General features: G+C 46.5%; 1 protein-coding gene across 1 annotated transcript in view; it reads left to right on the top strand.

Moving 5' to 3' along the window:
• Window positions 1-27,886, top strand: part of LOC126154493 (dipeptidase 1-like) — a 1,598,597-nt gene that overhangs the window by 1,544,529 nt on the left and 26,182 nt on the right. Inside the window, exon 13 of the mRNA XM_049916146.1 lies at window positions 1,391-1,529. Coding sequence (XP_049772103.1) covers window positions 1,391-1,529 — 139 coding nt within the window. The remainder of the gene's footprint in view (window positions 1-1,390; window positions 1,530-27,886) is intronic.

Genomic DNA, 27,886 nt, shown 5'->3' with positions numbered 1-27,886 from the left:
TCCGTCTGGCTTTCCAAATACAGGGTGAGCACAAAGACTTGCCCTGATTATGAAAATTTATAACAGAATAACCGTTTGACATAATAAGTTACATTTGATGCCGTTACATAGGTTAATGTTACTAGTTTTTCTTAAGACCACTTACGTTAGTAAACGTCAGCGTGTGCTCCCTTGGTAGCTCGGAGAATGTCGAGGCGGTATTACAGTTTTCGTCAGGTGTTTCGTAACAAGTGTTCCGTGACAGTACCCAAAGCAGTTTGTATTCTAGCCTTCAGTTCGTCGATGTCAGCAGCTGATGTGACGAAGACTCTGCCCTTGATATAGCCCCAGAAAAAAAAAAGTCAAGGGCCGTAATGTCTGGAGTGGGGAGCTGTCCGGATCAGTGGATTGGAAGAAACGGTCCAACACCCTGGCCACTCCGCTCTCCAGACATTACGCCTCTTGACTTTTTTTTCTGGGGCTATATCAAGGGCAGAGTCTTCGTCACATCAGCTGCTGACATCGACGAACTGAAGGCTAGAATACAAACTGCTTTGGGTACTGTCACGGAACACTTGTTACGAAACACCTGACGAGAACTGGAATACCGCCTCGACATTCTCCGAGTTACCAAGGGAGCACACTTTGAGGTTTTCTAACGTAAGTGGTCTTAAAAAAAACTAGTAGCACTAACCTATGTAACGGCATCAAATGTAACTCATTATGTCAAACGGTTATACTGTTATAAATTTTCATAATCAGGGCAAGACTTTTTGGTTACCCTGTAAATAATTACTTTTGTCCTGCTGCTTTGTTTAGTCTGTATGTGTTATGATTTTATCGTTTTGAGCGTCAATTTTATAAACTAATCCATGATCATTGTCGTTATTGTCTATACACGAAGAAAAGGGGATTATTTCGATATCAGAAATGATACCGTCATTGTTATTTGACAGCCATGTGTTTACGTCTGTAACAGCTATGTCTGAGACAAGGTAAATGTTTCAACATCAAATACAGCAGCAATCTTTTTCAACAGCTCTCCTTTACCCGTCGTGTGCAGTTACCTAACTGCCATGGTCATTCTGTTTGATATAATTTTATGCTGGTAGTAAATTGGGGCAACACAGCACAGTCAGCTTGTTACCTGACACCTTGCCAGGTTACGTGTATGATGGATCGTTGAATCTCCGTGATTTCGTAGTGGAATGTTCCAGTTGTTACTGAACGGAGATCAAGATTAATGAGGGCACGATGAACGAAGTTGCACTGTAAAGTACTCTTTATCCTCGATGTGGAACGCCAGTTCACCTACGCAGGTTGCCCGTGCGGTGGTTCCAAGGTCAGACGACTACTGGATGGTTCCACGGGTCGGGAGCAGTGGTGTGACGTTCTGTGGCCGGTGTTGCAGGACGCCGGAGGGCCTGGAGGACGTGTCCCGGTACCCCCTGCTGCTGGCCGAGCTGGCCAGGGACCGCCTGTGGAGCGCCTCCGACATCAAGAAGCTGGCCGGCGCCAACCTCGTCAGGGTCTTCCGGGAGGTCGAGAAGGTGCGTCGCGCGCAGCTCGCCCACTGTCAAGCGCCCTTCTCATGTTGTTGTTGTTGTGGTCTTCAGTCCTGAGACTGGTTTGATGCAGCTCTCCATGCTACTCTATCCTGTGCAAGCTTCTTCATCTCCCAGTATCTACTGCAACCTACATCCTTCTGAATCTGCTTAGTGTATTCATCTCTTGGTCTCCCTCTACGATTTTTACCCTCCACACTGCCCTCCAATGCTAAATTTGTGATCCCTTGATGCCTCAAAACATGTCCTACCAACCGATCCCTTCTTCTAGTCAAGTTGTGCCACAAACTTCTCTTCTCCCCAATCCTATTCAATACTTCCTCATTAGTTACGTGATCTACCCACCTTATCTTCAGCATTCTTCTGTAGCAGCACATTTCGAAAGCTTCTATTCTCTTCTTGTCCAAACTATTTATCGTCCATGTTTCACTTCCATACATGGCTACACTCCATACAAATACTTTCAGAAACGACTTCCTGACACTTAAATCTATACTGCATGTTAACAAATTCCTCTTCTTGAGAAACGCTTTCCTTTCCATTGCCAGTCTACATTTTATATCCTCTCTACTTCGACCATCATCGGTTATTTTACTCCCTAAATAGCAAAACTCCTTTACTACTTTAAGTGTCTCATTTCCTAATCTAATTCCCTCAGCATCACCCGACTTAAATTGACTACATTCCATTATCCTCGTTTTACTTTTGTTGATGTTCATCTTATATCCTCCTTTCAAGACACTGTCCATTCCGTTCAACTGCTCTTCCAAGTCCTTTGCTGTCTCTGACAGAATTACAATGTCATCGGCGAACCTCAAAGTTTTTACTTCTTCTCCATGAATTTTAATACCTACTCCGAATTTTTCTTTTGTTTCCTTTACTGCTTGCTCAATATACAGATTGAATAACATCGGGGAGAGGCTACAACCCTGTCTTACTCCTTTCCCAACCACTGCTTCCCTTTCATGCCCCTCGACTCTTATAACTGCCATCTGGTTTCTGTACAAACTGTAAATAGCCTTTCGCTCCCTGTATTTTACCCCTGCCACCTTCAGAATTTGAAAGAGAGTATTCCAGTTAACATTGTCAAAAGCTTTCTCTAAGTCTACAAATGCTAGAAACGTAGGTTTGCCTTTCCTTAATCTTTCTTCTAAGATAAGTCGTAAGGTCAGTGTTGCCTCACGTGTTCCAACATTTCTACGGAATCCAAACTGATCTTCCCCGAGGTCGGCTTCAACCAGTTTTTCGATTCGTCTGTAAAGAATTCGCGTTAGTATTTTGCAGCTGTGACTTCTCATAAGTGTCCAAATACCGGAAAGAGTAGGTAGTTAGAACTGTAATCAAACCATAAATCCCTACCACATTATATCCGTACTCTGCACACACCAAGCATGTCGATACCGCTCTCAACCAGACAGGCCGTATCATAACAGGTTGCCTACGACCAACTCCAGTCGACAAAATCTACCAACTGGCAGGCATAGCGCCTCCGGAGATAAGACGAAGAACAGCGGCAGAAATTGAAAACAAAAAGCAGGAAAACGATTCCAGGCATCTCATACTTGGAACTGCAGCATCGTGTTCAAGGTTGAAGCCCAGAAAGAGTTTCCTGCAAACAATTGAAGCAATTGCTCGAACAGTCCACAGGTGTACTGCCGCTCCACAGTGTGTAACCTCCCCCTCACTTATCGACCTTAATGACAGTGAAAAATTAAACCGCGTGTACCTAACGGAAATTTGGGAAAAAGCAATCGTCACCGAAGTTAAACTGTCGGTAAAGAGGGAGGAAAGGGTTACATCTAAATGAAAGGAAAAATGCAAATGAAACTGGTGGAAATTAATTTTGAAAAGGGGTAAAGTTAATTAAGAAAGTAAATGTGCGGCCGTTACGTTAACAATTAACTAGCGGTAATTAGATATTTGAGATTTGGGGGAAATTACGGTCGCCAGTCCTAAGGACAATTACTATAGTAACTGAAAAAGAAAGGTTATTACACATATAATTAGCACTAGAAGTGTGCCAACTGAAGGTTGACACGTGTAGTGTGAAAAACTGAAAGTTTGTCAGAAGTAATAAATTTCGCTACACTCTGACTTAATTTAGCAAAAGAATTAATAAAACAGGAAAGTCGAAAGTTAATTTAGTGACTGAAGTTAATACTGAGCTTTCTTTCTGAAGCACATCGAAATTCAGTAAAATACGGTTAGTCTTGGACTACCTCAACAATCATTTCAAAAGCTACTTGAATCTACGCAATTTAGAAATAAGAGAATTAACTTTGAACTTGAATTAAATGATACTGAACAATTGACAATAGTAAAATTTAGTACGTACCAAGCTGAGCTGCAGTCACAGGTAACTAAAATACGGTAACAAAACTCGCACTCTTAAGTTGTGACTGTGCAATCTAAATACTGTAGCCAGCTGTGAATACCTTAACTGAACTTTGAAATTAAAGGAGTGAAAAAAAAATGATGCTGGCGTTTGAATTCAACGACACTCGGGTTCATTCCGGAAAAGGAAGGGACCTGCTTGGTAATGCAATTGGGACAATAAGCAACAAATGTTCATGCTAAGTTGCTGTAATTATAGTTACGAAAATGGTACAGTTTGAAAAGCTGAGGTCTGCCATACAGTTCTAAAACTTTACGTGCTCCCAGTCTTCCTTGTTGGTTGATTGAAGGTTCGAAGCCGTCGATCGAGGAGGTGGCGACAGTCACTCATTGTCGGCCGTCGCTGTTGCAGAAGCTGGATGTTGGCGCGTCTTCTTCTCGACACGGTCACCAGGCGAAACGGGCTCTCGATGTGCGCCAGCTAATGCTTCCCGTCCGCGACACCATGTCAGAAACTATCATCGCGAGTCGAGCGCAATTACATGCTGCCAAACCCCGAAAGCGCGGCAACTCGCGGCAGCTTCACACAACACACCTGCTCCACTCGCTACTCCAGCCAGACTCGCCTGCCCGCGCTCCACGCGGCAGAGTTAACACTGCCAAAGATCCTACACACTTTGATTCTTCACACGACCTATCGATGTCATCGTTCGATAGGAGTTTTCCCTAGGCAAGACCCAGCGTAAAAATACAAATAATGTTTACGAAACAAACCAATTATACATCGACATAAATGGATAAATATATATGTATATATATATATACAAATAGTAAAACAATTACAATGTACGAAGACACAGAAATGTTATATATTCAGGTAACAAAAATAAGGAAAACAAATTTGTAGTACAATAGATGGAAATAGGAGGATATGCATTTCCGGCGTTACACGTGTTCAACGGGCACAATATTTCGGTGATCAGACACGTCGCCATCGTCATGTGCGCTGACGACTTGAGCTCCTGAGGGCGGGCGGCCGCCCTAGATCCCCTCCCCCCGCGAGGCCTTCTCACCAAGGTTGCTGAGAGGCTGGCGGCGGCGACTGTGGTGGCGGCGGCCGTGTAGCTGCCTCGTCCGCCTTGGACGCTCGCTCGTTTTCTTTCAGTTCGTAAGCGCACCTGACGATGCCGACATGTCTGATCGCCGAAGTATTGTACCCGTTGGACACCACAGACCGGCAGACCACCCGTGGACTGTTCGAGCAAGAAATAGCCAGGAGATGTTGAACAATAACAATTGAAGCAATTGCATCTTCACCATCCACTTGCCGAATTCATCTGTGGTGGACAAAATAATTGAAAATAACAGCTAAAGCCTGAAGGAGGAGCCTGCTGCTGGTTTCCAACTACCCTCTCATACGTGGAAGACACCGAACAGACTGCAGACTGGAGTGACGAGGTGCAAACAAAACTTGAAACGATAGGGATACATTTCTTTAGATGCATCCTGCGAATGTAGAGAATCTCACGATGATGCAGACCTCTTGGTCTGCCTGAAGTTGCCTGAATCCTGAAAACTTGATGACCTCGTCGCAGCAAATGTTCTAGCAATCAAGACAGCCAATTTCTGCGCCTCAAAACCAATTTGGCTTGTATAAAATCCTGTTTATATATTGTAGATATGTTCGATTATTTAAATAATTTTATCTGAATACGAAAATAATAATAATAATAACAATGCGCATTTTTCCTAACACATAATAACATATTCTTTACCCACAACTTTATCGTTAGCGCTTCATTGTGGTTCAGTACCACTGCTATAGAATTTTTCCATTTGTCTCCTAAAGGTATTCAGGAAGTTCACCCAACTCCAACAGTGTAATTTCTGATTGCAGAGATGACTTACTACTAAGCTCACTGGAAAAAAGAAATTAGTCACCGCTAGAGAAATCCTAAAGAACGCAATTTAATACCATAAACTTCCGACCCGTCACTTGGTAACCGCTTAGATAGAGTTAGAAAGCTAGCCCACATTGTTGTGCAGATACTTCACATTCAGGTTAGGCCACTTGCCGAGAATGTGATAGCGCAGTTCCACCAAAGTGCTGGGAATATGATGCCGACGTTTCCGCGTTTTACTCGCTGTTCTAGCATGTCCTACAGAATTCATGTGGGGTTGAAGTCAGGTGACTTTGCAGGCCAATCGATGTGTAATACGGTTCAAGATTGATCAGAAAACCAGTCACATATTTCGCAGCCCGATGAACTTTCCTGTTCTTGTCTTTATGCGCTTGTGTGAGCAATGGCCTCTTGCGAGGTGACTGACTCCAAATGTTCATTTCTTGCTCTTCCCATAGCGATGTTCTCTCACTAACGCGTTGGAATGGAACTTCATTCGCTGCCTGCTGCGATTCGTGTCGGATTTGGAATCGATTTTCATTCACAAGCCAAGAAATAATTCTCCGATCCCTCTGATCCAAGACCTTTTTCCGTCCACAAGTCTGACGTCGTGATTCGTGACCGCGTGTGTTGCCCCTTTGCTTGTAGCCTGCTCGAGCAGTCCACCGCGACACACCAATAAGTCTAGCAACTTCACTCACTTTATGGCGATGGGCATGACCAAACACGATTGCCCCTTTTTGCCAGTCACGTCATTACATTTGCCCATGGTTACGTATAATTTCCCTTTGAAACGTCAGTGTCTTATTGATCGCTACTGCCTTAAGCTCACCCAGAGGCCGTACGCGTGTGGTTGAGCACGTGACTCGATTTCTGCGCCATCTGTAAAGGCTTAACTACTCTGTTCTGTGTGCACACTGTAGTGACAATTTTTTTTTTTTCGAGTTAGCTTTCATATACCTGCATTTGCAACACAATTAGGGCTTTTCAGTTCTTATTTGTAACGAACACTCGACGTCAGGACTAAAAACGTCATTGATCTTCGGTCTGGGCTTTGACTACCTTAAGAATTCTTGAGAGAGTATGTTGAATTAGGGAAATCGAAGATAGTAATAAGAATCGATTTAGTTGTAATATACACTCCTGGAAATTGAAATAAGAACACCGTGAATTCATTGTCCCAGGAAGGGGAAACTTTATTGACACATTCCTGGGGTCAGATACATCACATGATCACACTGACAGAACCACATGCACATAGACACAGGCAACAGAGCATGCACAATGTCGGCACTACTACAGTGTATATCCACCTTTCGCAGCAATGCAGGCTGCTATTCTCCCATGGAGACGATCGTAGAGATGCTGGATGTAGTCCTGTGGAACGGCTTGCCATGCCATTTCCACCTGGCGCCTCAGTTGGACCAGCCTTAGTGCTGGACGTGCAGACCGCGTGAGACGACGCTTCATCCAGTCCCAAACATGCTCAATGGGGGACAGATCTGGAGACCTCGCTGGCCAGGGTAGTTGACTTACACCTTCTAGAGCACGTTGGGTGGCACGGGATACATGCGGACGTGCATTGTCCTGTTGGAACAGCAAGTTCCCTTGCCGGTCTAGGAATGGTAGAACGATGGGTTCGATGACGGTTTGGATGTACCGTGCATTATTCAGTGTCCCCTCGACGATCACCAGTGGTGTACGGCCAGTGTAGGAGATCGCTCCCCACACCATGATGCCGGTTGTTGGCCCTGTGTGCCTCGGTCGTATGCAGTCCTGATTGTGGCGCTCACCTGCACGGCGCCAAACACGCATACGACCATCATTGGCACCAAGGCAGAAGCGACACGTCTCCATTCGTCCCTCCATTCACGCCTGTCGCGACACCACTGGAGGCGGGCTGCACGATGTTGGGGCGTGAGCGGAAGACGGCCTAACAGTGTGCGGGACCGTAGCCCAGCTTCATGGAGACGGTTGCGAATGGTCCTCGCCGATACCCCAGGAGCAACAGTGTCCCTAATTTGCTGGGAAGTGGCGGTGCGGTCCCCTACGGCACTGCGTAGGATCCTACGGTCTTGGCGTGCATCCGTGCGTCGCTGCGGTCCGGTCCCAGGTCGACGGGCACGTGCACCTTCCGCCGACCACTGGCGACAACATCGATGTACTGTGGAGACCTCACGCCCCACGTGTTGAGCAATTCGGCGGTACGTCCACCCGGCCTCCCGCATGCCCACTATACGCCCTCGCTCAAAGTCCGTCAACTGCACATACGGTTCACGTCCACGCTGTCGCGGCATGCTACCAGTGTTAAAGACTGCGATGGAGCTCCGTATGCCACGGCAAACTGGCTGACACTGACGGCGGCGGTGCACAAATGCTGCGAAGCTAGCGCCATTCGACGGCCAACACCGCGGTTCCTGGTGTGTCCGCTGTGCCGTGCGTGTGATCATTGCTTGTACAGCCCTCTCGCAGTGTCCGGAGCAAGTATGGTGGGTCTGACACACCGGTGTCAATGTGTTCTTTTTTCCATTTCCAGGAGTGTATACACTGGCTGAAAAAAAGAAAGATAATCTTGCGGAAGTAGAGCAAAAAACGAAATGGAACTTCCTTGTTTGAGAGGGTATGTTACTTTAGAGATAACAAAATCGAATCTAGCCTAGATAGAGACTGACAGTTCTGTTGTGATACGACTGTCGTAACAGGTGCTTCATGTGCTTCATACTGGCAATGGAATGGAGCCGACGTCCGAGCTGGTCTCACACATGTCCTGTTGGCGACAATCCGGGGATCTTGCTGGCCACTGGGGTACCTCACCATCGCCCAGACAGTTCGTAGCTACATGTGCCAAGTGTGGACGAACGAACATTGTGCTGCTGAAAAAGCACCACACTAATGTCGTATGAGAGGTACCACATGAGGACGCACAATGTTCGTGATGTAAGACTGTGCCGTCCGAGTTCCCCCAATCATAAGCAGCTGTGACACCCGATAGTTTCCCGCCCCATGACGCCAGAAGTAACATCGCCGCAGCTCTCCAAGACACTGGAAGAGTCAGACATCTCCCAAAGCCGCCGCCAAACTCGATGGTCGTCCTGGGCAGTTCAGAAACGCGACACTTGGGTGAACACAATGCGACGCCATGCTCCAGCATTCCATGCTCCCAAATGGCAGAATGCCACACGCAGCCGTTTGTGTTGTGGTGTTAACATCAGCTGGTGCATGTGGAGGTAATTCCCTATTCCGGCTACTGTTAGCCTTCGATCAGTGTAGTGGGATGGCACAGACTGTCACAGGGAGCATGTTCTTTGTAATCGGATTTAAGGAGCATATCTGAAGGTGCTCGGTCCTCAGTATGACGATCCGTCGCATCTGAGTGCCTCAGATTTCAGGAGATTGTGTGATACGACCAGCCAGACAAGTGGACACCCCAAATGAGGCCCCATTCATAGTCTGTTAGATGCTGATAACGCTCTCTCACACATGCACTCGCCAGTTCAGTGTCTCTTACAGCGATCATTCAACACCTGGTGATGTTCACGTAGCTTGTATGCCGTAGCAGACGGTGTGGTAACACTAAACAAAAACAACATTAATGTTCTCTGGTGGCTGTTCTCCCTGTCAGACAGAATTGTATCTGTAATCATCCGACCTTGTCTTCAGTGTTTCTTTGTCAGGCAGTGTTGGTCTCTTCCACCAAATCAATCCAGTCATGCAGTAGACGTACTAAAAAACTTATACATACGCTTCCGCATATCTAAATGCTTGTAAAGGTGTATATTCGGTTACAAATACAATTATAGTGGCATAAACTATTTGCGTTCTTGTATACAAACATCCTTAAAGAAATGGGTGTGGGTTATGATTGCTCAGTGGTTATCAGATTTTGTGTTTGCTGCAAGGAAGCAGTCCATTGCTTCTCAGGATGAATCTAGAAATAGCTGTGGAGAATAACATCTAATTGATATTGATAAAACTTTTGACGGCGTTTTAAAAAAATTGAAAGTAGAACAACGCTTTATTCATGTATTATTTTACTTTTATTGTAAATTAAGTTGCATGGACCATCTGAGCGAAACATGGAAGATATGCGTAAAAGATTAGTAGAAAGACATAGCTGGAACTAAGACACAAAGGATTTACGGACATTGGCTACAAGTGAACATTGACTCAAATCAGTGGGAAAGTTGAAAATTCCTTCCTGATTTGGAGCTGAATTCGGGTCTCCTCCTTACTAGGCGTAATCCTGGTCCAGCACAAGTTTTCACCTTTCCCCACTGATTTAAATCATTGCCTACTCGCAGTCGATGTCTGTAGTCCCTTCTGTCTTCTTTCAAATGGCTGCAGGACCAAAATGGTATCTCTTCTTCGGACATGTCCGACAGAACAAACACCACACATATATAGATGGAACTCTATTATCCCCAATAACCACATTACACCATTCACTTACGTATTATCTTAGTTCAGCCCGCCCGGTTAGTCGTGCCGTCTAACGCACAGCTTTCTGGGCGGGAAGCAGCTCCTGGTACCCGGCATGAATCTGCCCGGCGGACTTGTGTCGAGGTCCGGCGAGCCGACCAGTCTGTGGATGGTTTTTAGGCGGTTTTCCCTCTGCCACGGCGAATGCGGGCTGGTTTCCCTTATTCTTCTTCAGCTACATTATGTCGGCGATTGCTGCGCAAACAAGTTCTCCACGTACGCGTACACCACCATTACTCTACCACGCAAACATAGGGGCTACACTCGTCTGGTGCCAGACGTTCCCTTGGCGGCGGGGGGGGGGGGGGGGGTCCACCAGGAGCCGAACCGCTCAATCCCCCTGGGTTCGAGGCGGGGCGGCGAAGGGATGCGAAGTGGACTGCGGTATTCGTGGTGGGGTTGTGGACCACTGCGGCAGAGACGGAGCCTTTCCCTCGTTTCTAGGTCCGCAGTTAACATACAATACAGTACCTCAGTTCATAATTAAACTACAAGAGTGTACAATAGAATCAACGTGAATGGCCCAAAAATAATCAAAGTGAAATGCGTGTGTTTCATTCCCTTTAATCATGTTCCACTTTTTTGATAACAAACACAGAAGTTTTGTTTTTGCTTGTTACATCTCTCTCTGAGCTACGTTATATATGGATCACAGTCGTACAATGGTTTGTGGAAAGATAATCTGTGGCCCATTGTTTTCCTCCTCCCGCGTGAGCTGGGTGACACTGCTAACAGCTGATTTCGTTCTTGTCTTTATTCTGGGTACGGCTACATCGATCAGCGCGCAGCGTTCTGTGACTCGACTGAGTTGGCAACGATCTCGTAATTCATTAATTACCCCTGATCTATAATTTATCTTACATGATTTTTTATTGTCTCCAAAACGTTTTCAATCGCTCCACCAAGTAAGTGTTTACACCGGCAAATACGTTTTTGAATGTTCTTCATTTATGACTACCGCCTGGGATCGCAGTTGTTGCAATTGAATGTAATATACGGCTTATATCTCTTGCTTTTTTGTTTTATGTCTCGATAATTATGCCTATAGTTCGGTTAGACCCCTAAAGAGATATGTGATTATTTTTACTTTCCATTTTCTGATCACAAGTTGCAGATGCAAATACTAGACAGAAAGAACCACGTGTCTACAACTGGGATAGATCCAGGGAAGGTGGCCACGACTTTTTGAAAAGTCATATTCACATCCTCATACCCTAGAACAACGTGAAACTTTGTATAAATTTCCTTTTAGATTCATAAAAAACAAAAATCGACTTCATTTACAAGGCTATACCAAATTCGATACTGCCTAAAAGGTAGTAAGAAATATGTAACACTTGGCCATCCTACTTGAGTATCAGGGTTAGATGATCAGACAGGTAAGGGACACATGACCATCGGAAAAAACTCTGTAAAATCAAGGGGAAAAATTATAAAAACACTTTAAACATCTTTTATTGAATCCTTTCATGTTATAAGTTTTTATAAAGATATTGTTGTTGTTGTGGTCTTCAGTCCTGAGACTGGTTTCATGCAGCTCTCCATGCTACTCTATCCTGTGTAAGCTTCTTCATCTCCTGGTACTTACTGCAACCTACATCCTTCTGAATCTGCTTAGTGTATTCATCTCTTGGTCTCCCTCTACGATTTTTATCCCCCACGCTGCCCTCCAATGCTAAATTTGTGATCCCTTGATGCCTCGGAACATGTCCTACCAAACGATCCCTTCTTCTAGTCAAGTTTTGCCACAAAATTCTCTTCTCTGCAATTCTATTCAATACCTCCTCATTAGTTATGAGATCTACCCATTTAATCTTCAGCATTCTTCTGTAGCACCACATTTCAAAAGCTTTTATTCTCTTCTTGTCGTCCATGTTTCACTTCCATACATGGCTACACTCCATACAAATACTTTCAGAAACGACTTCCTGACATTTAAATCTAAATTCGATGTTAACAAATTTCTCTTCTTCTGAAACGCTTTCCTTGCCATTGCCGGTCTACATTTTATATCTTCTCTACTTCAACCATCATTAGTTATTTTGCTCCCCAAATAGCAAAACTCCTTTACTACTTTAAGTATCTCATTTCCTAATCTAATTCCCTTAGTATCACCGGACTTAATTCGACTACATTCCATTATCCTCGTTTTGCTTTTGTTGATGTTCATCTTATATCCTCCTTTCAAGACACTGCAGGCAATGAGGGGTGAAAGTAAGTTGAAACATTCCGTCATCACCATTCATTCCCCGCACTCTGGCCAAAGATCGTACACTAAGATCCGGATGTCGAGATAAGAACCTGCTTTTCCTTTTTCGTTATTAAATTTGTGTTTAAGGCCAAGCTGCACAGCAGAATCCTCTGTTATGCTTCGTAGATAGTCCCCTTAAGGAAAACCATTTTTCTTAATGTGGTGGAGAAGCCGTAACTCATTAACTTAACCCAAATAAGAACTAGGATCATTGGAATTTTGTAATCACAGTTGGTCTCTAATTTTCTTTCAAAAGTTTCCCTGGGATTAGTAAATGCCACAGAAATTTTCCTCATAGAGAATCCACCGTCGTTTACTTTAGTAATAGCGTTCTTAAGGTCTTCTTCTTTCCATGATCAGATGGAAGAGCCGATCTTTAAAATTTACTCATTCGGAACATGAAAGAAAAATGACAATGTCATCAAATTTTAATAGGCAACACGTTTATGGGATGGCCGGCCATCTCTCCAGATGATGGTAAGACGGTCTCTCCCAGACACCTCGGAGAGACTGTCATAGCACGTCATCAAACATGGTGGACGGCAATTCAGACAAAGCCTAATTACTGGTATGCAGTTAGACCTTAACAATTTTAAAACTGAAGTTTCTGTTGCTACTCACAGCCTAAGTTACGTTTAAATGGAAAGGTTGTCAAATACTAGATAATTTCTTGGTACACTTAAAACTTCTCATGTGAGAAGCACGGGAAGAAGGATTATTTAAACGCGTGTGAGCATGCTGCAATTAATGTCATCTTGTCCTCACGATTCATTGAAATTACTTACTTTTAGTGGAAATAAAGAGCCTTCCGGAGCCCAACAATCACTCGCATTACTTACTGCCAACTGATCGGCAGCGGTGTTCAGCGGGTCGCGAAAGAACTACGGCCGTTGGCCATCTCTCGCGTATGGCCGTCTATCCCGAAGTTTACCCTATCCCTCCGAACCATTGTAAAGTGAATGCAAGTGTACGTTGCATTGTATCAATTATTAGGGCTTATCCCTTCCATTCATGTGAGAAGCACGGGAAGAAGGATTATTTAAACGCGTGTGAGCATGCTGCAATTAGTGTCATCTTGTCCTCACGATTCCTATTGATGTGGCAGAACGTTAAAGAGAAACAGCCATCTTCATTTCGTTTCCATCATATTCAGTAATCTCTCGTACCCTCGTAGCATCACAGGCAATTAGGAAGCTACCGTCAGTCTCTCTGTTTCCAGTAATAAGTAACTGAAAGAGCCACTAACAACGGTTAAACCTCGGACAAGCCAAACTAGCATATACAGCCGAACGCCCCCATTGTGTCCGCGGCAACGACGAACATGCAGTATAATGCTAAACGATAATTAAACCATTATAGATTAGTTAAACATGAGTTCGAATGCAGTTAAGCAATTTATAACGATACTGTACAGTCCATTAGCGCCACACGCGTAACACCGCAACAGGTCTCGCCTACAATAGTGGTTAGCGAGGAGCTTTTCCCCACTAGTAACGTGTTGATGCACACCGGCTGATTTAATGCATCTGTAATACCTTACGCAGTGTTTACGCGTAGTCAATTATGGCATCCATAAGTGGAATCAGGACCATATTCTGTTAATGACATACAAAGAACAATCTAAGTGTTGAGCCCACGCAACTCAAAACAGATGTATTTATGCTCTGTCAGGTACGTTATGCCACCTTCGCAACGTCATCGGTGGATTTTCTTGTTACACCTTTATACAAGTGTCTGCTACGAAGCATGTCTTCCACAATTTTTTCATGCACATTTGTTACTGCAGAATATCATCTCGTTGGTAACCAACCGTGCACATGCAGGATGACGACCCCAGCGACCGACCAAACGGTGTAAGTTGCCCAGAAGATGACCCCATAGCGGTTTGAAACCGGTTGGCGACGAAACAAATAATGCGATTGTGACTGTCATTTTGAATAATTAATTGCTTCACTGGCTATAAAGTTGATAAAATTAGTCGGACAAGTTATGTATTAAAATGAATTTTCCCCAGCCTTTGGAAATCACTGATGTCTTGCGTAGGAGGAGGACCGTTTGATGGTTGGAACGGATTAATTTTCACTTTTCCTGACCTTTTAATTTAGAACACCCAGAAGATGGCGAAAATCAGTGAGAGTTCTGTGCATACAGTAACTCACAACTGACTTTTTAAATATCCAACAGCTGACATATTTTTCGTGAAAGAGCATTAGCTGCAGTGGAGAACGTTCCTAAGTTGCTGCTGGTTTCAGTCATATAAATGTACCGTCTTCAGGTGACAGCCAAAAAATTCGTTATAGCATTTGTCTTTCTTGAGTTAGTGGTCTTAATATCAGGTCAAACACACAAGCATCATAACTGTTATTACATGTCACTTTCAACGGACTTTTGCTGTCTGGACAGATCTGCACTTCCGTTACGCGAAATGGAAAATAGTCTCTTTTAAGATATGACATGAGTTGTGAGACCTATCTCGGAGTATACAATGTTCAAGTAACATCCGGGAATGCAACCTGATGATGTCGTCTACAACAGCCGAAATGTCGGGAGGAAAACTGCAAAGCTGCAGTAAATAGACACTGTTTAAGGGGATTTAAATCATCGGTTTGCAGTGTAATTCTGGAAAGATAATACACACGACACATGGGTTTTCTACTACATCCTGAGGCTACAGACAAGGTTAGTAGGAAGGCATGTCGTTTGCTGAGTGGGGCGCGTCCACCCAAGAGTAACATAACAGCAGCAGAGGGGGTTGCTGTACGTTCACTTAGAGTTGAACCGGATACCGTTATTATACCCATGGACAAGGGCAGTGCCACAGTGGTTCTGGATAAGTGGGATTAAGTTCAAAAGGTGCAGTGTTTACTGTCGGATATGTTCTGACCCCACAAAAAGTCTCGAGAGAAAAGGTAACAGCCTTCAGAAGAAATGTTCCTTGTTTCAGGAGACTGTTAGGAGTGTCAGCGAATATTGTGCTGTTCCCCCTACGTTATGTGACCTTCCGAAGATCGTCAAAGAAAACGTTCCTCTTCGTGCGACTCTGAATAACACTGGTGCTGAGACATATCGTGTAGCAAAATACGCTGTGACTGTCCTGATCCTACTAGTTGGGTGTCACCATTACATTATAAACTCGGAGGTTCTCTGACGTCAGACAGGGGGAACGCATTTCAAGTACTGATACTCTAGTAAATTCTGATGTGGTCTCCCTTTTCACTCGTGTTCTTTTATCTCATTCCGTTAACTTAACTGATGTTGTATCTGATGCGAATTAACGAACCTATAGTGACATGTGTTGGGTTCTACTTACTTTTCATCCAATTACCAGTACTACGAGCAGACACGTGGAATTGAGATGGGAATCCCGTTGTTACCTGTTTTTGCAAATTTTTTATGAATGACACCGAGTAACGTGCCTTGGAGTCGGCGGCTTTGAAACCTGCGTGATTTTTTCAGGTACGTAGACTAAACGTTTTTTATTTGGCCTCACGGTAATGATAATTTCAATACAGTCCTGCCGAATATTCTTGTCGCGATGGATGCAGAGAAGAATGGCTACCTTTCCTTCCTAGACATATTAGTCAGGAGGAAGACTGATGATATGTTGGGACATGCTGTCTATAAGAAGCCAGGAAGCCTACTCACAATGGATTGTATCTGCAGGCTAACAGTTGTCACAATCCAGCTTAGCGTGAAGGGGTAATTCGTACCTTGGTTCACAGGGCCCACGTCATTTCGCACTCTGAGGGTATTTCTGCTGGATTAAGCAACTCGAGGTCGCTTTTGTCACAATGGATACAGTGAAAGATAAATTAGTCGTGCTGCCGACCAACCGCGTGTAGGGTGCCTGACGAGAACACTGTGTTGCATTAAGGTCTGTGGCCTTTCTGCCTTACGCAGGGAGAATTTCCAACAGCATTGGTAGTATCTTGAAGAAGTATGGTGTTAAATGTATTTTACGTCCTCCACCTAAGATCAGGGTCCTTTTAGGTTGGTTTGCATAAGAGTCGTGTACACTGATGAGCCAAAACATTATGACCACCTGCTTAACAGCGTGTTTGGCCGTCTCTGGAACGAAATACGTCACTGATTCTGCTTATTAGGGATCCGACAGTTAGTTGGTACTTTTGTGGAGGTAAGTGGCATTAGATATCTACGCACATGTCACGCAATACGAGTAAATAACGTGCCGCTGATGTGGGTACGCTGTGATGGTGCGGATAGCAACACAGACGGGTTCCAGAGGATTTACATCAGCCGAATTTGGTCAAGACATCAACGTGAGTCCACTATAAAGCTCCTCAAACCACTGTAGTACGGTTCTGGCACCGAGACACGGAAAATTATGTTGCTATAAGATGAAATCACCGTCGGCGAAGACATCAACCACGAAGCAATGCAGATGCCTTGCAGGCGTCGGCGTGTCTTCGACTACTACCACAGGTCGCACTCAAGCGCAGGAGAACGTCTCCCACAGCACAATACTGCTACGACCAGCCTGTGTCCGTAGTGCGCCGCACGTTTCGGGCCGCCGTTCACCTGGATGACGGTGTTTGTGGAGACGACCGTCAACTTAGTTTATAGCAAACATGTGGTTCACCCGAAGTGCCAACAAGTTTCCATTGATCGATGGTCGAATCCCGGTGGCCCCGTGCCCCCAGCAACCGCAATCGACAATGTCGTTGGGTAAACATGTAAACAAGTAGGAATAGTCGGCTGCGGAGCTCCATTTTCAACAATATACGATAAACGGTGTGCTCCGAAACACTTGTTCGTGCACCAGTACTGTGCTCTTTCTTCAAGAATGTTACAGATCACCATTTATCCTACAGGGTGTTTCAAAAATGACCGGTATATTTGAAATGGCAATAAAAACTAAACGAGCAGCGATAGAAATACACCGTTTGTTGCAATATGATTGGGACAACAGTACACTTTCAGGCAGACAAACTTTCGAAATTACAGTAGTTACAATTTTCAACAACAGATGGCGCTGCGGTCTGGGAAACTCTACAGTACGATATTTTCCACATATCCACCATGCGTAGCAATAATATGGCGTAGTCTCTGAATGAAATTACCCGAAACCTTTGACAACGTGTCTGGCGGAATGGCTTCACATGCAGATGAGATGTACTGCTTCAGCTGTTCAATTGTTTCTGGATTCTGGCGGTACACCTGGTCTTTCAAGTGTCCCCACAGAAAGAAGTCACAGGGGTTCATGTCTGGCGAATAGGGAGGCCAATCCACGCCGCCTCCTGTATGTTTCGGATAGCCCAAAGCAATCACACGATCATCGAAATATTCATTCAGGAAATTAAAGACGTCGGCCGTGCGATGTGGCCGGGCACCATCTTGCATAAACCACTAGGTGTTCGCAGTGTCGTCTAAGGCAGTTTGTACCGCCACAAATTCACGAAGAATGTCCAGATAGCGTGATGCAGTAATCGTTTCGGATCTGAAAAATGGGCCAATGATTCCTTTGGAAGAAATGGCGGCCCAGACCAGTACTTTTTGAGGATGCAGGGACGATGGGACTGCAACATGGGGCTTTTCGGTTCCCCATATGCGGCAGTTCTGTTTATTGACGAAGCCGTCCAGGTAAAAATAAGCTTCGTCAGTAAAACAAATGCTGCCCACCTGCATATCGCCGTCATCAATCCTGTGCACTATAACTTTAGCGAATGTCTCTCGTGCAGCAACGGTAGCGGCGCTGAGGGGTTGCCACGTTTGAATTTTGTACGGATAGAGGTGTAAACTCTGGCGCATGAGACGATACGTGGACGTCGGCGTCATTTGGACCGCAGCTGCAACACGGTGAACGGAAACCCGCTGGATCACCTGCTGCACTAGCTGCGTGTTGCCCTCTGTGGTTGCCGTACGTGGTCGCCCTACCTTTCCAGCACGTTCATCCGTCACGTTCCCAGTCCGTTAAAATTTTTCAAACAGATCCTTTATTGTATCGCTTTTCGGTCCTTTGGTTACATTAAACCTCCGTTGAAAACTTCGTCTTGTTGCAACAACACTGTGTTCTAGGCGGTGAAATTCCAACACCAGAAAAATCCTCTGTTCTAAGGAATAAACCATGTTGTGTACAGCACACTTGCACGTTGTGAACAGCACACGCTTACAGCAGAAAGACGACGTACACAATGGCGCACCCACAGACTGCGTTGCCTTCTATATCGTTCACATCACTTGCAGCGCCATCTGTTGTTGAAAATTGTAACTACTGTAATTTCGAAAGTTTGTCCGCCTGAAAATGTACTGTTGTCCCAAGCATATTGCAACAAACGGTGTATTTCTATCGCTGCTCGTTTAGTTTTTATTACCGTTTCAAATATACCGGTCATTTTTGAAACACCCTGTACTTTACGGAGCAAGCAGGCCTCCTAATCCCACGTTCTGTGAAGGGTCGTGGACATCGAACCATTTAGCGCCTGTCCTTCCACCTCTTTTCGTAGATGCTCACTATTTTCACAGGCTATGACTATTAATAATCTGCCCTTCGTGAAAAACTCTTATCTCAATGGATTTCCTCGTTTGCAGCACGTATCTTCGCTAAGGTGATCCCGTCCGTGGCTGTTCCGCTTACATACATTTTTGTACCGTGTCCGTGCCTACAACGCCAGCAGGCAGCATCCAACCTCGTGGTGGGTAGTGGTGACAATGTTCTGGCTTATCAGCGTATATCGCATTCCTCGCAGGTGAGACACGTCATATATTGGTTATACTATCAGGACCGTGGAGGACCGATGTACTGAGCATAAGCGACACACACGCGTACAACTGCCGACCCAGTCGGCTATTCCATGTCATTGTCTTGGCATCGGTCACCCTATTAAATTCTGGCATACGCTTCCAATTACTGGAAGAGAGTTCAAATTAATTTGGAAAGTAACCTTGTAAATAGAGATGGAGGTTTTTCTTAAATTCAGCGCGGAATGCTTCTCTCTCCCTTGTCGAAAAACAGAGTGTCAGAGATAATGCTGCCTAATCCGTGGTTAAGTAATTTTCATTATCGATAGCTTCTGTTGTTGGTCATCTTTGGATGTGGTGACGCTAGTGTTTGTAGTCTGTGTGTGCGTGTGTGCGTGTTCCGGAAGTACTCTGCCAATCGAGGTTTTAAATTCTTTTGGACAGGCCTTACTTGCTGCAGTTTTGCCTTGATAATGACATGGTGGTCACCTGTCGAAATATAGGCGGTTGTCAAAGATATCACCGAACTGCATTCCCGTGAGTTGTTTGAACTTTAGGTAAGTTGTTATTCATCTGCCCACATTGCAACCCTCTCCGCACGAAACACAACACCGCTCCCGGTCACGATCGTGTCAGCTATGGCCACCTTCGAGAAGCTCCTGCCTCCTTCCTCTCCACTCTGGCCGGGCTCTATAGTGTAGTCCTGTCCACCGGCTACTACCCCGACCTGTGGAAAACCCGCATCCTGATGTTCCTTAAACCGGACAAACCGCCGTCTGCTGTCTCCTCCTACCGTCCCATCAGCCTTACCTCGGTCTTCAGCAAGGTCCTGGAATCCATCCTCACCCGACGCATCCACCAGCATCTCCGCCAGCACCGTCTCCTTCCCTTATGGCCGTCCATCTCTACCGGATGACCTTCTCCTTCACCTCACTCATCTTCTCTCCGAACAGCTTAATTCCCGTCGCTCCACTATCTTCCTCTCCCTCGACCTCTAACGCGCCTACGACCGTGTGTGGCATTCCGGTCTCCTCTTCAACCTCCAAACCTTCCCCCTTCCTATTAACTACGTCCGTCAGATCGGGTCCTCTATTTCCCAACGTCTTTGCTACGTCACCGACCATAACACGGATTCTTACACCTTTTTCCCCTCCGCTGGTGTGCCCAAAAGTTCCGTCCTCTCCCCTCTTCTGTTCGTTCTGTATACGGTGGACATGCCGCCGCCTTCACCCCCCTTCCACCTTCTCCAGTACGCCGATGACACCACCTTCCTTGCCCTCGCCCCCACCCTGCAGCGCTCCCAAAACCATCTCCAATCCCATCTTGACTGGTTCACCACTTGGTGCAACCAGTGGTTGCTCAAGGTCAATCCTTCCAAAATCCAGGCGATCATTGTAGGCCAAACCACCTCTTCCTTCCGCCTCCTCGACTTCTATCTCACCATCTATGGCCATCCTATCGCCCTCACCCCCATCCTTAAGTACCTTGGCGTCACCCTTGACCGTCGCCTCTTCTGAACCCTCACCTCCGGACAATCCAAGCCGAGGCACGCTCCCGACTCTGTCTCCTTAAGCTCCTTTATGGCCGTACGTGGGGTCTGGACCCCTCCACCATCCTCCACTCCTATAAATCCCTCATCCGCCCTATCCTCTGCTATGCCCACCCTGCCTGGATCTCCACTCCCCCTACCTTTTACAGATCTCTTCAAATCCTCGAACGCCATGCTCTTCGCCTCGCCTATCGCATCTATCTCCCCTCCCCCACGCGGATCCTGTACGACCTTATTCCGTTCCTCCACCTCCTCCTTTTCCTCGAACGGATACAGGTCCTCTACACCTCCGGAAAACTCGATCCTCCTCACCTGCTTGCCTCCCACATCCTCTCCCACCCCCGTCCACTGCTGTGCCTGTATTTCCGCGTCCCACCTGCTCTCCATCTCTCCACTCTCCATACCCTCTTCCAAGGTGGCTTCTGCCAGCTCCCCCTCCCTGATGATGCCCTCCTCCCCTCCATCTACCCCTCTTATCAACTTTCTCCCCTCCCACCACCTGTGTTTTTTCCTCACGGCCCCCTCTCTCCCTTCTCTCTTCTTTCCCTCCCTCCTCCATCCCTCCCCACTCCTCCCCCGGGCTTCCCCTACCCCCCATACCTTCATTCTTCCCCCCGCCATCTCCCCTCCCATTGGCATCTCTGCTCTCCCCTCTCTCTCCCCTACCACCTTCTTCCCTTCTTGGCAGGTCCCCGGACTCGCACACGTTAAGTGGACTTTCGCGCGCCGGAGATCATCGCCATTGGCTCAGTGTATGTGCCGTCTTGTTTGTGATTCAGTGTTTTTCGCCGCCGACGCTCCTTCGTCCCCACGTGTCGTCTAAATCATCAGTGTTTGTGCTCAGTGCCGACAGTTTTCTTGTTTTTTCGTCGAGTGTGAACGGCTTCACGTTTTTAATTATTGTATCTACTGTTTTTGACCCCAGTCTGTTACTTTTCTGTCTTCATTTTCTGTTTTATTGTACTGCTTGTGGCTGAAGAGCGGAGTAAATTTTCCGCTGCCAGCCCACCTTGTAAAAGTTGCAACCCTCGGAGAAAGTAGTTCCTTCGTAGATGAGAATCATATTCGCGTAGTCTAAAGGCTATTGTGTTACAAAATCACTATATACACTCCTGGAAATGGAAAAAAGAACACATTGACACCGGTGTGTCAGACCCACCATACTTGCTCTGGACACTGCGAGAGGGCTGTACAAGCAATGATCACACGCACGGCACAGCGGACACACCAGGAACCGCGGTGTTGGCCGTCGAATGGCGCTAGCTGCGCAGCATTTGTGCACCGCCGCCGTCAGTGTCAGCCAGTTTGCCGTGGCATACGGAGCTCCATCGCAGTCTTTAACACTGGTAGCATGCCGCGACAGCGTGGACGTGAACCGTATGTGCAGTTGACGGACTTTGAGCGAGGGCGTATAGTGGGCATGCGGGAGGCCGGGTGGACGTACCGCCGAATTGCTCAACACGTGGGGCGTGAGGTCTCCACAGTACATCGATGTTGTCGCCAGTGGTCGGCGGAAGGTGCACGTGCTCGTCGACCTGGGACCGGACCGCAGCGACGCACGGATGCACGCCAAGACCGTAGGATCCTACGCAGTGCCGTAGGGGACCGCACCGCCACTTCCCAGCAAATTAGGGACACTGTTGCTCCTGGGGTATCGGCGAGGACCATTCGCAACCGTCTCCACGAAGCTGGGCTACGGTCCCGCACACCGTTAGGCCGTCTTCCGCTCACGCCCCAACATCGTGCAGCCCACCTTCAGTGGTGTCGCGACAGGCGTGAATGGAGAGACGAATGGAGACGTGTCGTCTTCAGCGATGAGAGTCGCTTCTGCCTTGGTGCCAATGATGGTCGTATGCGTGTTTGGCGCCGTGCAGGTGAGCGCCACAATCAGGACTGCATACGACCGAGGCACACAGGGCCAACACCCGGCATCATGGTGTGGGGAGCGATCTCCTACACTGGCCGTACACCACTGGTGATCGTCGAGGGGACACTGAATAGTGCACGGTACATCCAAACCGTCATCGAACCCATCGATCTACCATTCCTAGACCGGCAAGGGAACTTGCTGTTCCAACAGGACAATGCACGTCCGCATGTATCCCGTGCCACCCAACGTGCTCTAGAAGGTGTAAGTCAACTACCCTGGCCAGCAAGATCTCCGGATCTGTCCCCCATTGAGCATGTTTGGGACTGGATGAAGCGTCGTCTCACGCGGTCTGCACGTCCAGCACGAACGCTGGTCCAACTGAGGCGCCAGGTGGAAATGGCATGGCAAGCCGTTCCACAGGACTACATCCAGCATCTCTACGATCGTCTCCATGGGAGAATAGCAGCCTGCATTGCTGCGAAAGGTGGATATACACTGTACTTGTGCCGACATTGTGCATGCTCTGTTGCCTGTGTCTATGTGCCTGTGGGTCTGTCAGTGTGATCATGTGATGTATCTGACCCCAGGAATGTGTCAATAAAGTTTCCCCTTCCTGGGACAATGAATTCACGGTGTTCTTATTTCAATTTCCAGGAGTGTAATCCCACTTGCAGCGAGCTTAGGTGCCTCACGTTAAACTGTTGAGATAGCGATCGAGGTGGCGAAAAGGGGATGGTTGCGATTACGTCTTACAACATGGCGGAATGTGTCGTCTCGCTGCGAGAGCTCCTCGATTGTAAACGGTGACACTTGCACGCGATCAACATTCCTGCCTTCTGTTCAGAGTAATGAGCAGCCAGACGCTGCTCTGCGTCAAAGCGCAGACAGTATGTCGCATGTGCCTCGTAGTCGCCTTGCTGCAGAGTGCAACCGTTGGTCCGAAGCGAAGGTGGCGCTCTGAGGCTAGAAGGGCCACGATGTGAAGGTTCGAGACCTCTGAACGTCGACACACTGTTGTGTTTATGTGGGAACGGCAGTGTTCAAGAACTTTCTGCTAGGACATCATCTTTTGTCGACGGAGATATCCTCTTCGGCCTTAACAGCGACGGTCGAAAAACAGTCGTTTTTGCAGCACTGCGTCTCCTATACGAAGAAGAAGAGCCGTTTGAATTTTCTGAATTCAACGGTTGCTGCCATCTTCAGCAAACCCTCTCAAAATAATCATATCCGAATTTAGATCCCGGCATACTGTTCATCAGTATCTCGCGAATCTATCTGTTCCGGTCTCTCTCTTTCCTCAGTATAGCCGGGCGGTGTGGCCGAACGGTTCTAGGCGCTTGAGTCTGGAACCGACCTACCGCTACGGTCGTAGGTTCGAATCCTGCCTCGGGCATGGATGTGTGTAATGTCCTTAGGCTAGTTAGGTTTACGTAGTTCTACGTTCTAGGGGAATGATGACCTCAGATGTTAAGTCCCATAGTGCTCAGAGCCATTTGAACCATCCTCAGTATATTTAATAACTGTAAATTTGCAATTAATGTTTGTGGAACTTCGAAATAAAACTAATAACATGGTGACAAGCTCACCAGTGAGTCAGTCGTTAAAAATAGGTCCAGAATCAGTAATGATAAGCACTGATTTTTAATCATCGTAGGATTTGTTCTTTGTTTATAACATGTCGCGAATGTACACGTGCACATCCGTATACTTGGAGATCCTTGCCAGACTTGCGGCGTTAGAAAATAAAAAAGCGTAAACATACTAGAATCAAAGCCCAGTCGACAATGCTAAGCTCCATGCCAATGACATCGTTTTAAAAATTAAAATTAACTTTGCATTATTTAAAATACAAAATACTGAATACAGGGTTTCATCACTGCTTCAATAAAGAGTACTTGCCTTTCGGAAAAGCAAAATAACTTTATGAACGACAGGAGCTATTACAAAAGCTTAGTTATAGATGTTCTAAATAATTGGTGTGGTGATTCAGCTGTCGCTACCGCTGGGTTTTAGGCAGCCAGCAACGTCTTCAAATACCACATGTAAGATTTTCACATTCTCTCGCTCAATGTACGCAAACTGTTAGTCATATAGACAATAAATTGAACTGGACCTTCCTGTGGGAAATTTAACGTAGTCACGTTTTGTACTGAGATATGGTTCAAATGGTTCAAATGCCTCTGAGCGCTATGGGACTCAACATCTGAGGTCATCAGTCCCATAGAACTTAGAACTACTTAAACCTAACTAACCTAAGGACATCACACACATCCATGCCCGAGGCAGGATTCGAACCTGCGACCGTAGGAGTCGCGCGGTTCCGGACTGAAGCGCCTAGAACCGCTCGGCCACCGAGGTCGGCACTGAGATATGTTTTCGCTAGAGGCCGTAGTTTTTGAATTATTCAAGGAAAATGTACGAAAGCGACCTTCAAACGCGTTTTTCTTGAATAAATCCAAAACTGTGATCTCCGGCGAAATCGTGCTTCATTACCAAGTTTAACTGTATTAAATTTGCTGCAAGAATAACTTGCTAATTTTTTTTCTGTAGGCTAGTAGTTTGCACATTGCGAGGGAGAGGATATGAAAGTCTCCTGCATGATATTTGAAGGTGTTGTGGGTTGAATGAAACCTAGGGGTAGGGGCGTCTGAATCAACCGGCATATCAGCAACGACGTGACCAAGATTTCACCAAGAGAATATTAAGGCGAAGGGCCGTTACTGTAACCAGTGATTCTGGTGTCACTGCGGTATCGAGCTAATCAATCAGATTACCTCGAACAACAGACTTACAATACATGCCATTGTCACGGCAGGAAACCGACAACATTCTATGGCCGCTCCGACTACACGTCAAAGTCCGCAACGTAAAGACCAGTGCCTCTTGCGTCAACGTAGTGACGCCCGGTGTGGCATCCCCATCCTGCTGACTGGAGACTTGTGGAAATCCCGAGTAAAATTCCTCCACAGGCGGTGAGTATCGAGTCACCCCGGCGAAGGCGGCGACAACGTTGCCCTATGTATCACCCAGCGGCCTCACTCGTGAGCGCCACCGGAAAATTCAAGTTAAGTGCTGCCGTTCCCATTACGGAACAAATTAAACGCTTCAGTACCCATCACATCACAGCTGCTACCATCTGTTCTACTAGGTCCGCTTTACAGAAAATAGGGAGTCAGGGGCTAGCGTATCTGAGTGCAGGCTTTCAGCCGAGTGGTGATGACGTCTTGTCGCAACGTTGAGTTTCGTAGGCATAATCTTCAATTTTGGCTGTGCAGATGTAAATTATTCACAGTTGCGAATACAAACAACCATCAGGTGTGCAAGGGAATGATGAAAATGAAAATTTGTGTCTGGCGAGGACTCGAACCCGGATTTCTGGCTTTGGGCGAGTGTTTGATTTAAACGCTTCGGCTATCAGTGCACGATTCACGGCCAGATCGAAACTTCCACGTGTTGTCGTTCCTGCGCTGCATCCCGTGCTCATATACACACACACATTAAGTAATTCCTGTACAGGGAGAAGACAATTTGCTTGAAACTCGCTGCTCGGTACTGGCGAGTAAATACGATGTTGCAGTGCGTGTGTTTTTAAGAAGAACAGTGCAATGTTCCTTTGGATATTCATGCATCTCGAAAGCAACAGGCATTGCGGCGACTACAGCGGCTATAAAATACATGAAATGTATTCGGAACTGCTTTCGTAAAGCGGGAAATCCGGGTTAGAATTCCGTTCCGACACCAGTTTACACTTTGTCTTTCCTTTATACAGCTGATAATACTTTGTACCGCAACTGTGAATATACCGGGTGGTTATAATTAAACCATCCATATTTAAAACTTTATAATACGGAAACTAATTACCGTACGAGTACCAAACTCCGTAGGATTAATGTCCAGAGTATGGGGTGCATGATTTTCATGCATCATAGCGCCACCGTCGAGTTCCAACTATGGCCACCAGGTGCCATCTTGATTCAAAGTCTAACACACCTGACCAGTTCAAAATGTTCAAATGTGTGTGAAATCTTATGGGACTTAACTTCTAAGGTCATCAGTCGCGAAGCTTACACAATACTTCCCCTAAATTATCCTAAGGACAAACACACACACACCCGTGCCCGAGGGAGGACTCGAACCTCCGCCGGGACCAGCCGCACAGTCCGTGACTGCAGCACCATAGACCGCTCGGCTAATCCTGCGCGGCACACCTGACCAGTCGCAGTGCAGTTGTTGCCGTATCCACCCGAGCTTGGGCGATAGGAGCACGGCATTACTGGTGAAGCTATATTATCAAAACGAAAGTAACGCTGCAGCTGTACTTTGAGAATATCGCCAGGGTCCTCTTTCTCCACCTGCTGCGCAGAGCTTGATGAAGAAGTTATTCTCAACTGGGGAACTGGGCGTCGCTCCGGGAAGAGGCGAACGACCAGTAGCACCACAGGTGCTCGACGAAATCGCTGTTGCTACGGCAGACAACGCTGCGCGCAAACCCCCATTGTCAGGCAGTGCTGTGTCACGACAATTGAACATTTCGTGGTCCACTGCACGGGAGATGCTTTTAACCATTCTCAAATGGTACCCGTACAATATCCATATCGCACAGCAGCTTGCAGCACAGGATGCACAATGACGTGTTGACTTCGCTCTCCACTTTTTCGCAAGGACTGACGTTGACGATGGCTGGCCCTGGACCATCCTATGGACAGAGGAAGCTCGTTTTGCTCTGACGGGTGAGGTCAACATACAAAATTACCGAGTGTAGGGATCTTCACATCCGGTCACTATGCATGAAATTCCTCTGTATGGTGAACGTGTCACTGTATGGTGTGGCTTCATGGCTACTTTCATCATTGGCCCATTCTTTTTTTGAACAGGTTGGCGCTCAAGGACCATAGACGTGCAGTGCGACTGGTCAGTGTTACCGCGATATGCTTCTCAGAAACACGTTTGGAAATAATCGAATTTCAGCCGATTGTTTCCAAATGCTTGGCCATCGCGATGACCTGATCTCACTCCCTGTGCCTGAAGGACAGGCTTGACCGGGAAAGCACTCGCTCATGTGCTGATCCGAAGCGCAACATATCAAGAGAGATAGCGAGCATTCATATGGACGCGCTTCGTTCTGCTGTGCAGAAATCCATCCTGCACTTTCAGGCTCTTTTGTGTCTGACGGGCACCACACTGGTCCCATTTTGTAGCAGTAATGGCACCTGTATGTCATGGTATGGTGTGCCGTAGCAGCACATTAAAAGTGTTTCA

Source organism: Schistocerca cancellata, unplaced genomic scaffold (genome assembly GCF_023864275.1).
Source record: "Schistocerca cancellata isolate TAMUIC-IGC-003103 unplaced genomic scaffold, iqSchCanc2.1 HiC_scaffold_1092, whole genome shotgun sequence".
NCBI classification, from domain to species: domain Eukaryota; kingdom Metazoa; phylum Arthropoda; class Insecta; order Orthoptera; family Acrididae; genus Schistocerca; species Schistocerca cancellata.
This window is presented reverse-complemented; position numbering and strand designations above follow the sequence as displayed.